Source organism: Nuphar pumila, chromosome 16, assembly GCF_984573655.1.
Source record: "Nuphar pumila chromosome 16, dmNupPumi1.hap1.1, whole genome shotgun sequence".
In the NCBI taxonomy this organism is placed as follows: domain Eukaryota; kingdom Viridiplantae; phylum Streptophyta; class Magnoliopsida; order Nymphaeales; family Nymphaeaceae; genus Nuphar; species Nuphar pumila.
Genome location: NC_143264.1, coordinates 82083733 through 82097587, shown reverse-complemented (window position 1 = coordinate 82097587; position 13855 = coordinate 82083733). Strand labels below are relative to the sequence as shown.

General features: G+C 38.9%; 1 protein-coding gene across 1 annotated transcript; it reads right to left on the bottom strand.

Annotated features, from left to right (window-relative positions):
- Nucleotides 1-1480: 1480 nt before the first annotated feature.
- Nucleotides 1481-11499, bottom strand: LOC149813841 (uncharacterized). Its single transcript, XM_089991762.1, has 2 exons — nucleotides 11104-11499; nucleotides 1481-1686 (listed from the first exon to the last, which is right to left on the bottom strand). Exon 1 carries the CDS (start codon nucleotides 11294-11296, stop codon nucleotides 11126-11128), a length of 171 nt encoding a protein of 56 aa, XP_089847888.1. The 5' UTR covers nucleotides 11297-11499; the 3' UTR covers nucleotides 1481-1686; nucleotides 11104-11125.
- Between the last annotated feature and the right edge of the window lie 2356 nt (nucleotides 11500-13855).

The following is a 13855-nucleotide window of genomic DNA, read 5'->3' as shown; positions in this document are numbered from 1 at the left end:
CTTTTGAATGCATGGGCATGTTACTTGCAATCAATTTAAGTTTACTTCTAATCCATTTGTGGGTACTCTTCAAGGCAAAAACCGAAATTCAAGGCAATCCCAAGGCGTAATTTTCACACATACAATTATATTTTATGAACTTAGCATGCACATGTTCATTGGGACGACATCGAGTGCAGCCACTTTCTTGGTATACTAATAACGCTTAATAACTGAAGCTCAACCACACCATTCTAGAGTCTCAATGGTGAAAAAAAACACTCTACTACCGTGCCTGAGGACACGAGACTTAATTTCGTGCTCTTGAAAAAAGCCACACCACGAAGTTCACTACTACCCTGTCCAACACAACAACCATTCAAGGATCATACCTTCTTGGAAGACAACCAAGGAGCAAAATTAACACACTATTTGAGTATCATTTACATCTTTAACTTTCATGCATTCTTTTCCACATAGAACAGTTTTGGATTCACAACATTCATAGCATACATATCATCTCATGCATCATCCGATTGGGCTATCTCTCTACTCGAACACAATAAAATACCTATCATGTGTCAATATATGCCAATATGTATCAATAATCGTATGCATCATAACAAAATTTAAATTTTGCATTCAATATAAATTTTACAAAAGATTGCACTACCACACTACCTCAATAGGCCAACATGCTACACAACAATATATCACAAACTCATCTGGTTCATCTCTTAAGACTGGTATTGCAGAAATTAACCTGACATTAGAAAATTGTCATAAATCTTATAAAACTATTTAGGCTCTGTTAAAATATATGTAATTCATATATATATATATATATTTATATATATATAATACCCGATAGGGGTATTTTTGTCATTTCACAAGTACCCGATAGGGGTACTTGTTTTTCTTATTTTATTTTTCTCTTTATTTTTTGTAAAATCTATTTTTTTTTTTGTTTTTTGCTCACACAAAAGGGGCCCCACCATGTAGTCGATGGGGCCCCCAACGATCACATTTGTGACCGTTGGGGGCTCCCAACGACTACATGGGGAGCCCCCTAGGTGGCTCTCCTTTTAAGGCCTCTTGGCCCTCTCCCTCTCCTTCTCTTGTGTATAAATAGGGGTGAACCCCTCTTGTATTCCTCACTCTTGAGAGCTCTCTCTTTCAATAAGAGGCATTTATATTTTTATGTTGTGTTGTCTCTTGTGGGTTTGGGTATTAGCCCTTCTTTGTTTGTTCATTAGTAGATGTTGTAAGTGCTTAGTGCACTCTTTGCTTTTCCGCATATTTCATTACAGGCTCTTATGCAACTTTTCTTAAAAGTATTTTTAAAAGAGATTTTTCGATAAAAATTGTCAGTGCAAACCGTGCATCAAATCTTAAATTAACCAGTTCACACTAGTGGTGAAGTCCGAGTAGAACTCAAGGAACGGGTTTATAACTTTTGTCCTCCACATAAGAACAAACTTTATTGCCTTAAATGAAATGTAAATAAAATGAACTACCCTATTATAGAGGTTCGAGCAAAAATAAAAATTATTACAACCCAATAAATTAAATGGCCTGCGGCCCTTAAAAAATAAAAATAAAGAAAAGCAAAAATCTGCAGGGCTCCTTTCGCTCACGATCTAGCTTCCCTTGTTTGCACGAGCACGACCCTCGCTATTGTGTTCTAGTCAGCAAGCATGAACCCACCTGCAATCACAAAACCACAAAACAAACGAAATACTAAACTCCCTAATCTAGCTAATGTTAGTTACAAGAAATTAAGATTAAATCTAAAAAAAACAATACAAGAACCTAAATTATATCTAATTCTAAAGAAAATCAAATTCTAGACAAAAATGCAATAAAGTGCTAATCTAAATAAAAAGAAAAAAAACTAACTAAAGGAAAATGGTTAGCAAACAAAAATTAAAATCAGCCATGCCTTGCCCTGAATAGAATCCAATCAGCAGCTCGATCATTTAAACAAAAGACTCATGTTGTGCTGGTCGGCTACTTGATTAATAGCTCCGTCGTGATCTAGGCCAGATCATGCTAGCTGGCAGCAGGCTAATATGTTAAAAAAAACATGCAGATTGGACCTGCTCTGCTGCTGGCCTAAACTGGATAAAACCCAAAAAAAAAAACACAAACCCGCAGACAAATTGCTAGCCAGACTTGGTAGGGCCGAATATAAGCAGTTCGGTTTACCTGATAAAAAAATCAAATCAGATCTGCTGATGTTGGCAGATCTGATAAAAAAAATATCAGATAAGACTGGCCTGATTCAGCAGACAAAATCTGGGCTCGACAGATCAGGCGGTCTGCTCGGTTTGAGGTTAGCTGAATCTGGCTGCTGGCAGAGTTTTAAAAAGAAAACTGCAGACCTGGGCTAGTGGCCGGATCAAGCTGGGCCGAGAATGCAAGCAACTCGAGTCTGGTGGCAGATCTAATCTGCTGTGGCCAGCAGATCATATATATATATATATATATATATATATATATATATATATATATATATATATATATAATGCAGACTGCTACTCGAGTTGGCTCATCAAATCAGGCCTGAGATAGCCTGCGCTGGTAAGATCTAGGCCAACCGAGTGGCTGGCTGGATCTAATGGGCAGATCAGACTTTATTTCAGATTTTTTTGTGTATTTTCTTTAGAAAAATTAAAAACTAATTATACGCTGCTATAAATCAAATGGAACACTACCTATATGCAGAAAACTAATGTAAATACACTATCAGACTAAGATGCAATGTCTAAAAAAAAACTATGTGCTATGTCACATGGGTGCGGGTGCGGGGATGCGGCACTTTAAAAAAACATGGGTGCGGCAAAAACAATCAGACCCGGGTCGGATTCAGATCAGACCCAGATCCAAACTCGATAAAACATACTCGTGCTTGTTTAAAGCACGTAGGGTAGGGTTTCTAATTTGAGAAACCTTCCCCCACGCTGCTCACTCTCTCTCCTCGCTCGCCTTCACCCCCTACCGCAGGCTCCCTCTCTCCTGTTCGTTTTCCGGCTACTTGACACCGGCAAGCCCCACGTCTAGCGAGCCTTGGCTTTCTGGCCACCTGACGCCGGTCCTTCCTATGCCAGCGATGCACCCTCTAGCCCCCTTTCAGGTGAGCTCCCTCTCGCCTCTCTCTTTCCTCGTTGTCTTCTTCTTCTTTTCTTCTTCTTCAGGCGAGCCTTCCTCGAAGTGTCACGCACCCAGGGTCGGGTTGACCCTACCAGGTGCCACATGCGCACCCGCATCGTGTCGATGCGGTGCAACACCTGGTTCGCCGAATCCCTGTGACACAGACTATATACATTCAGAAGTTCAAGAAACCTATTCTACATGCAGGAATGTAAAGAGAAGGGGGAGAAGAGGCATACCTGGTGATAAAATCCTGCAAAAATCGAGAAGGGGGAGAAGAGAGAGAGAGAGAGCTCTGATTTTTTTTGGGAATCGGCAGCCACAATTACACTTAGTGGCTGCACTAAAACATCATTAAGGTAAATAGGTTTTATAAAGTAATGTATATTACATTACAATATAACATACACGTGAACCATATGGATCCCCTACAGGATCCATATCCAACCCATATTTTAATACCCTCCCTCAAGTTGTGCATGGGAGTGAACCATGTGCAACTTGTTCTTCAGATACCAGAAACAGTTACTTGTGAGACCTTTTGTGAACATATCAGCGACTTGGTCTTCTGAAGACACATAAACCGGTTAAATCTCTTTATCTGCTATCTTTTGTCTGATGAAATGTTGGTCAATCTCAATATGCTTGGTTTGACTGTGATGAACGGGATTGAACGCAATTTGTATAGCACTTCTATTATCACATATGAGAGTCGAACTTGAGATACTCTCTCCCATCTCTGTAAGTAGATGTCTAATCCAGGTCACTTCTGCTGTGGTAGCTGTCATAGATCTATATTTTGCCTCTGTGCTAGATCTTGCCACAACTTTCTGTTTTCTGCTACTCCATGAGATAAGATTGCTTCCAATGAAAACACAGTATCCTGAAACAGACCTCATTTCAGCTGAGTCCCCTGCCCAGTCTGCATCTGTATAGGCCAATATGTCATGTTTCGGTGTTACCCATGAAGATTGTACATATGCGAGTCCATCACCCACCGTGCCTTTTAGATAGCGAAGAATACGTTTGACGACATCCATGTGACCAGTCTTTGGTTCATGCATGAACTGAGATACTTGATTTACAGAATATACAATGTTTGGTCTAGTAAAGGTAAGGTACTGTAACATGCCCACTAAACTGCGATACTTTCTTGCATCAGGATATAACTCACTATCATAGATACTGAGTTTTTGATTGACAACACTGGGTGTAGGCACAGGTTTACAATCTGTTATTCTTGCTTTGACTAGAAAATCAAGAGTGTATTTGTGTTGAGTCAATGACATTTTTTCATCCTGTCTGTCCACCTCTACACCAAGAAAATATCTCAGTTTTCCAAGATCTTTCATCTTAAATCGCATACTTAGTAAAGCTTTAATTCGTTGAATATGGTTTGGAGCATTACCAGTGATCACTATATCATCAACATATATAAGTAAGAAAACCATAGTGGTTCCATCCCTGTATATGAATAGAGAATGATCTAGTTGGGAACGAATGAAACTGTGGTTCTGAATCTCTAAGAAGAAGCTTTCAAACCATGAGAGGCTTGCTTTAAACCATACAGTGCTCTGGTTAATTTGCATACATATTCTTTTGGGCCTCCCTCTACATAAGCTTGAGGCTGCTCCATGTAGACCTCTTCTTTTAAATCCCCATGAAGGAATGCATTTTTAACATCAAACTGACTAAGGGTCCACCCATGTTCAATAGTCAGGCCAAGGATAATACGAATAGTCCCCATTTTCACCATTGGACTGAAAGTCTCATCATAATCTTGACCGTATTCTTGAGTGAATCCTTTGACAACAAGACGTGCCTTGTATCGTTCAATGCTACCGTCCGGTTTATACTTACTCTTATACACCCATTTTGAGCCAACAACATTTTTATTTGGGGACGACCAACTATCTCCCATGTTTGACACTCATGAAGTGCCTCAATCTCCTCATTCATCGCTTCAATCCATTTGTTAGATTGAACAACTTGACAAAAAACAAGTGGTTCCTCGTGTTTTTCAATCTTGGATAGAAAAATCTGAAAATCCATAGTGAAGTTATCATAACTCACCCATTTTTCAATAGGGTGCCTTATCTTGCCTGATCTTCTTGATGCCTCTCTGTTGCTGGACAATGACACGTGTTCTCCAACAGGTGCATCTGTTTGCTCACTGGGTCTCCTGGTATAGACATTTCTTTTGTATCTCAGACATTCTGTTTCTGATATCTTATCTGAAGTCGTCTCATTATGTAGGCTTTCAGGAACCAAAGTGGTATGTTCAGCAGCATGTGAAATAAGTTCAACACTGAGCCATGGATCATACCAATTATCAGCTGTGTCACCATGTTCACGATTGTGATTTGCCTTATTTTCCAGAAAACTATTTTCATCAAAAACAATGTTTCTGAAAATTCTGATCTTCTTATTGGCAGGGTCATATCACCTGTAACCCTTATGTTCATCTGCATAACCTACAAATTGGCATATAGAGGCTTTGTCCTGAAATTTAGTTCTCATGGATTTGTCAATGTGTACATAACATGTGCATCCAAAAACTTGTAACTCATTATAATCACGATGTACACCAAAGAGAACATAATAGGGAGACTGATTTTCAAGGATAGGCATAGGAAAACGATTTATCACATGAGTGGCAGTGTGAAAAGCTTCTGCCCAAAGACTAATGGGCAAGTTACAACCATACATCATACTCATTGCACTTTCCATGATATGTCTGTGTTTACGTTCAACAATTCCATTTTGTTGTGGAGTGTACGGGTAAGAAACTCTACGATGTATCCCATTATCTTGGAGAAAATCTAAAAATTCTTTGGATGAATACTCATCACCTCCATCACATTGGAGAATTTGAATATTTTGGGAGAATTGAGTTTTAACATGGGTAGGTAAAATAAACGAGAATGGGGCAGGCGTGACAGGCAGATTCCTGGTTGGGAAAACCAGGGAACTCGACTTTTCTAATATTAGAATATTAGATATTAGATATTAGAAGATGATAAGACAAGAGGAAAAAACAGGAAAATAGACTTTTCACGGTAAAACAGGTTGCGAGATGAGATAAGAAAAAAGGGAAAAACAGAAAACTCGACCTGTTTTAGAGAAGAAGTTGGCTTTTGGGTTCGGCTGAAGAAGATGAGGAGGACTCGGCTGAAGAAACTCGGCTTTTGGGCTCGACTGAAGAAGATGAGGAGGACTCGGCTGAAGGAACTCGGTTTTTGTGAAGATCCTGTGAACTCGTCTGAAGAAGAGAAGGAGCAGGCTCGGCTGAAGGAACTTGGCTTTTGTGAAGATCTTGTGAACTCGTCTGAAGAAGAGAAGGAGCAGGCTCGGTTGAAGGAACTCAACTTTTGTGAAGATCCTGTGAACTCGTCTAGAGAAGAGAAGGAGCAGGCTCGGCTGAAGGAAGATCGTGGCCAAGGAACTCGGCTTTCACGTTCCTGATGAAGACACTTTTACGCCCAGAGTTGCCGCTGCTCTGATACCATGATAAAATCCTGCAAAAATCGAGAAGGGAGAGAAGAGAGAGAAGAGAGAGAGAGAGAGAGAGAGAGAGAGCTCTGATTTTTGTTGGGAATCGGCAACCACAATTACACTTAGTGGCTGCACTAAAACATCATTAAGGTAAATAGGTTTTACAATTCTTTTACATGGACAAAACTGCCCTGGGTTAGTAATGTATATTACATTACAATATAACATACACGTGAACCATATGGATCCTCTACAGGATCCATATCCGACCCATATTCTAATACCTGGGGTGGCCTTCGACGGAGTGGAGAGAGAAGAGTGGTCTTCCACGATGATCACACTTCACGCAGCACTTCCGACGTTGAGAGAAGAAGCCGATGAGGAAAAAGGAAGAGAGAGAAAGAAGAAGGGAAGAGAAAGGAGAGAGAGAGAGAGAGAGAGAGGAGGGGCATTTTTCTCAAAGAGGGAAAGACGCCCCCCTCTCTCTAATCTCTATTATTTATAAGGTTAGGCTAGGTTAAATGGGTGTTTAAGAATTTTTTCTGAACAATTTTCATGATTTTCAAAAATTTCTCAAAACCACCTTTTTCAAAAACTATTTTCTAAAAAGTTGTTAGTAAAAACTGATTTTTTCTAAAACACTCAAGTGGGTCAAAACTTGTTTAATTTTTTCTGTAATTGATATCAACCTCTTCTCTGCAGAACCGATTAAACAGGGGTTGTTAATGCTTATTTCACACAAAACCATGCATACATATTGTATAAAATTATGCATGATCAGGCTCTGAGACTTTAACTGAAGGTTTTTACATATGTTAATTACATAGACTAAAAAACCCAAACCTTAACTCATTACAGATCAGAAATTAAAATTTCTGTAACACAGAATGTTTTCTTATCATAAAACAGTCATGTTCAATTCTATCTCTAATAAAAAATCAGTTATAAATCGTCCAGGAAGACTTAGATGTTGAAATTTTTACTATTGGTGGCTTGATAGGTCAGATTCAAACTTATAAATTCCAGAATCTAATTTGTTTTCAGCTGAGAGGTAAAAATCCCAAAACACAGATTGTTTATGTTATTTGACAATACATATTTCTGAAAATTACAGAATCTGGACTGACTTTCATGAATTTTCATTTCCAAACCGTGAGGAATCGACCTCTAAGATTTTAACCGTGTGTTCTTCCAGTTTTAGACTAACACACCTTAAAATCTCAGCCACAGATCCTGAGTATTTTGTGATATATGATTTTTACAAAACATTTTTTTTAAAGACTCATTGTCAAGACAGAATTCCTGTGCTGACTTATAGAAGACATATCTCCCAATCCACAACTCATCCGAGTCTGGGATTTGACTTGAGATTCTTTGCTCTCCCTCTCCCAACGTTGATCTCTCTCTTTCTCTCCAAACATTGGTCAATCTCTTTCTCTCACTAAAAAACGTGAGTAGGAATCTCTCTCTAAAAAATGTGAATGAGAAATTTTTTTAAGGCTCAACCTCTTTAAATAGGGGAGGTTGGGTTTCCTACTTAGGAACCTAACCTCTCTTCTACAGGAGTCTCTAGATGATGCTCTGCCCTTGGAGTTTCCCAACAAATAAACTTTCTAAAAATTAAATCTCAAGTTTTTTAGAAGTTCTCAATAAAACAAACTCCTAATCTAGGTTTACCTTTTCACTATTTTCCTTTTAAAATTTGGAATCCTCAAGTGGTCCCAGGCATGTATTATGGATCCTCTCCATTAGGTCCATTGATCTACCCTAGGATCCAATGTATAATACTAACCCCTTTATTAAATAAATAATTATTAATTATAATGAGCCTACACCTACGAATCTTTCGAAATAAAAGCATTTCCATAAAAATCTTATTAATTCACGGAAAAGTTCTCATTAATTAAAATTTTTGGGCTTTAAAAAATGTTTAGTATTACAACATCTAATACAAAGAATTTAAATGTACAAAGACCCTAACTGAATACCAGGAACACCTATATAACCTCAATGATGATTTAATAACATAAGGTATTTTGCATAACCATTGCTTAGTATTTCAGACACATACATAGGGAGATTAATGCAACGGAGGAAGGAACCAACCCCTGCCTCTCCTTGATTGAGGTGGAAGAGATACCTGCAACTTGCAACAATGTTGATGAAGTAGTATGGCTATAGGAGAACGGCCGCCAAGTGAGGCATGGAGGGTGTAAAAGACAAGCGATGGTGAAACTTGGATCAACGGGAAACAACTTTCGTTTGACACTCAATCAACAGGAAACTTGGATCACCTTGACCGTGGGCACCACTCCCAGCGTATTTGTTTCATGCTCATGAGAAAGCTGTCATTTTCACATGAAAACAGCCTGTTTCCTACGAAAGAAGAGTAAAACAAATGTCCCCCAAGTGATAAGCCATATAGATAAGCCACATACACAAGTGAGAGTCGTGAGAAAGCTGTCATTCTCATATGAAAAAGGCATGCTTCCTACGAAAGAAGTGTAAAACAAGCACCCCCTAAGTGATAAGCCACATACACCAGTGAGAGTGGTGGCAAGTGAAGTTGAGGATGAGATTCTTGCTCAGACTGATATACCGTTATTTTCTCTTCTGTATATGATGTTTTTCTACAAATAGTGCAAAAACCATATTTTCAAGTACCATATGAAAGCCACCCACCAACCATCAGCAATTCAAGAAGATATGTGAATCAATATTTAGTCATCTAGTCCCTCACATAGGCCACTAAGCCTCTAGTCCCTTCGACAATTTGTAGATACCTATGCTTTCCATTTTCCACTGTCATACTTCAGAGAGAAAAGAGTGAAGCTTTCTTCACAGTGCTTGTGTTGGAGGTATTCTAGTACATTTCTCTTCAAAGAATAAAAGAAATCTAACAAGCTTCCCAAGGAGTTTGCTTTACAATGGAAGCTGTTAAATGCTCTAAATACAAAAAGTGGTGCCACACTGATCTATACTTCAGAAATAATTTAAAGTCAGTTGTCAGTTATGCTACTTCCATAAATTTTAATGATCAAAATTTTTCATCAATACCATATATTCTAGATCCATTAAAAAGATCGTTTGAAATATGTGGCACTATGTGTTGGGGAACGACCCTTCGACCTACCGATGGATTGAAGAAACAAGCACGGAAAAAGCAAAAGGAGAAAAAAACCACACAAAAACAAGGATTTTACGTGGTGCGGTGAAAACTGCCTACGTCTACAACCGCACTGAGTCTTATTCTTTTATAGGAAGAGCCTACAAATTTTACAAGGAGTCTACTAGTGTTGTTGAATATACCAGAGAATCTAGGGTAAAATTACATAACGAAATTTAGGATTTATATCCAGTTAGGAAACAGGCTCCACAGAGTCCACACTCATCCCTGGTTACATGTACTTTTTAAAAGTCTAATATCCATAAACTGATACAAGATTCTACTGTTCCAATTGCATAGGAAATGCATCAACATGTTCAAGATGCAGATATATTTGTATATCGTGTACACAACTAGCAATTAGGAAAACACACTAATAGGAGTATGAACATACAGTAAAGTCATAAGCTGGACAGTGCAATCGTTGTTGTCATTCTTAACCTTCAAGTCTGCTAAGACAAATGCATGAATAACAAAATTAGCTTTAGATAAGAAGCTTCACAACACCTTCCCTGTAAGCACTATGACTGAACTTCTAACATAACCAACAGAATTTAGTACAGAAACTAAATATACAACCATTTCCTTGATATACTAAAAAAGTGCAAGTAAAATGCTAACCATCAAAAGTCACCCCCTTCTATGTTCTTTACCTGTTTAATGTGCAATACGCGATTCCTATGCACCCATCTACAATCATGAAGGTTTTGTGAGCCCCATTTCTCTCCTTGGAACAAATAAAAAGAATCTTGCAGTGTTGCCTCATAATGGTTCCAATAGACCCTGGCCATCTGGTTAATCAAGAAACCATTGATGCAGTATGCTAGGCATCAAGGAAAATTAGTTAAGGCTTCAAGGAGTGCTAAATTACTGATGAAGAAATGGAAACGTTAACCTCATTTCCAACAAAAAGGAGGAGAAAGTCACATGGCACTTCACCAAGGTAAATGGTAGCCCTACAAAGCTATCGATCACTATAATACTCAACAATGAAGAAAACGATGAAAGACAGCATATTCTCGGTACAAATAAACCGTGATTCAAGTTAAATCCTCTGCTAAGCAAAAATAATTTCTCCCCATTAAAACATACCATGGAAATAAAAAATCACTGCCGATTCGGATACACCAAAAACAACGCTCAATATGCGTTTTGAGTCGCAAGTTCGCGCATGTAAATCACTATTAATGCAAAGCAACGACAGCCCAAAAGTCAACTCAATTCATCAAAGAATCCATAATTGTTAATCCAGAGAAGGGAAAACAAAAATAATATGAAAACCCCACTTCCTAAAAGAATGAAAGAGAGACCTCGGCGTCAACATAGCGTCCGCTAGTCTTCATCCTTCTTCTTGGGCTTTCGGTAGCTCTCTTCGATGTGCTTGGCCAGGAAGATGCCGGTATCGAGGAGCTTCTTGATTTTGGGGACGTTGTAGTTTTGGGCTATGTAGACGCCGCACATGGTGCCGAGCATGAAGGAGAAGCTGCTCCTGATGATACCCATTTCCTCCACCTATCGTTATCGATCAAAAACTCACATACAGTAGCAGATTCTGCCTTCCAAACCCTGCTCTCACCGTGATCCCCTCCCCTTCTTCCTTCACGAAGCCGTCCACCAAAGAAGGGAACTCTCTCACGAGTGACCAACGAATAGACGAATAGTAGTATTCTTTGGCGGTTCGATTCAACATGCCCACCCCTACATAGTCACAGAGAGAGAGAGAGAGAGAGAGAGAGAGAGACTTCCACGCCTTCCGCGGGGTTGCCCCTACCGCAAGGCTCAGAACAAGGCTGTCAATGGGTTGGGTCTGTATCGTGTATTGGAAAGACCCGAACTTAAATTTTCGGGTACAAGGCCGCAAATGGATCCGAATCAGAATCCGAAATTTGTACAGTAGATCCGAATCCGAGTCTAGATCTGAATGATATCCAATAATGTAAACTATTTGTATTTGAAATATGTTTGATAATATAGGACCAAAATCAAGGTTTTTCATATGTAAAATCTTCAATGGATTGGATCAGATCCGAATCTGAACACCGATCTGATTTAAAACGTTGACCATAATCTGTTAATGGATAAATCTGAATCCTATCCAAACACTATTTTGAACCTTACTTTAACGACCGCATCCAGAAATAAAGTATCGGATTCTGTTCAAAGCCCAACCAAACCCAATCTCTTTGCATCCATAGCGCATAAAATGCCTACCCGAACATTATTCAGGTCAACCAGACCTTGACCCAGCTTATATACGGGTCGGATTTTAGCCTTGTTTTTTGCTGGATACCTTACGACAACCGAGTATTCTGTATGTATTTATAAATAAAATACAAATTTTAAATATCAGAATACATTTATTACAATAATTTGCATGTACAATCTAGTTGAGATCCCATGGTGCAAATTGTTTTGAACTTCTGACTAAATTTGACAATGTAGATGCGTTCAGAACGGTTGATTTGTTAGGAATTGGCCGTTGGATAATTTTTTTTTTGACAAAAATATGTTTTTATCTTTTGAGAAATTTTAAAACATTTTATGATCATTGAAAATCCCACCCACACACTGGAATTTAGTGATCCAAATGTCCATCCTTACAAAATAGACCACCTAGATAGGGATGGCAGTGGACCAGGGGGACAACAGGGCTCCGCCCCACCTCGCCCCGTTTGGACCGGGGATGAAGGGCATGAAACAGGGATGGAGGCGGGGATGAAGGTTAAAAACTATCCCCATGCGGGGATGGACTTAAGTTTTTTCCTGCCCCGTCCCGTCCCTGTCTCAATCCCCGCCTGGCCCCACCCTGTCCCTAATCCTTTAAAGGATGACTATAGACTAAGGAGAAACGAGGCCCGCCCCGCCCCGCCCCGCCCCCGTTTGGACCGGGGATGGATGACATGAAATGGGGATGGAGGTGGGGGTGGAGGTTGAAATCCATCCCCGTGCGGGGATGGAGGCGGAGATGAAGGTTCGGATTTTGAAACGGGGTGGGGGTGGAGACCCTATCCCCCGCCCCCGCCCCCGTCCAACTGTCATCCCTACAGCTAGATGATATCTACAGGGTCAGATTTATCATTAAAACAAAAATGAAAAAATAAGAGATTTGTTAATGCTGGAATCTACGAGGATATGAAAGGTTTTATCTAAATTTGGAGGAGATTTTCGTTCTCACCAGAGAAAGCTAGGGTTAGGAAGACCCCTACCAGTTATACAACTATACCATTCGGGGTTACTTGCAATTTCCCAACACAAGGTGACCTGAGCTCCTCGTTTTGTAATTTGGAGGAGATTTTTACTTAGAGCTTTTTCAAGATTTGATGAGATTCAATCCATCATTATCTTATCTCGATTAGTTTTCATATTTGTTATAGATAAAATTTATTTATTGAGATAAAAAATCAGAATAAACATGTGATTTGAGAGATTGAATAAAATGAAGAAAAGAGCCCGAGACTTTTCCCGTGGATATAGGCCTTTCTCCTTTCTAATTTTTAGTTTTATTCTTATTCAGTTTATTATTTTATTTTATTTTCACAGATAAGTCGTCTGTTCATACGAATGATTGTAGTTACCCGCAATGTTGTCAAAAGCAAAGCCAATTGACCAAAATTGATCGACCCAAATCCAATTGGCCCTTCACCAATTTTCTTGAGAATCGACACAATTGGTTTTTCTTCGTATTTATTTTTATGATAAATATGATATTTATTGGCTATTATATTATTTATGCATTAAATGCATATTTTAGAATTTCAGTGGATCCCTTAGATTATCATTGGCATTATTTATGTATTCCTATTGTCTTGGATAATTTTTTCCGAGTTTCTCTATTTTTTTTAAGTAAATAAAATTTTAGAAGGCCGATTTAGAATCGGTTCAATTTGATTGGATTCAGGCTGATTATCTGAATCGTTTAAAGAAAAAAATGTCTCAGTTCAAAAATCGATTCTGACAGGATGAATAGAATATGACCCATTGACAGCCCTAACCAATGTTGTCAGTATCACCATCGGCCCTGAATCGTTTGGCCAATGATCCAGGTGAATCGGCCAGTACCGA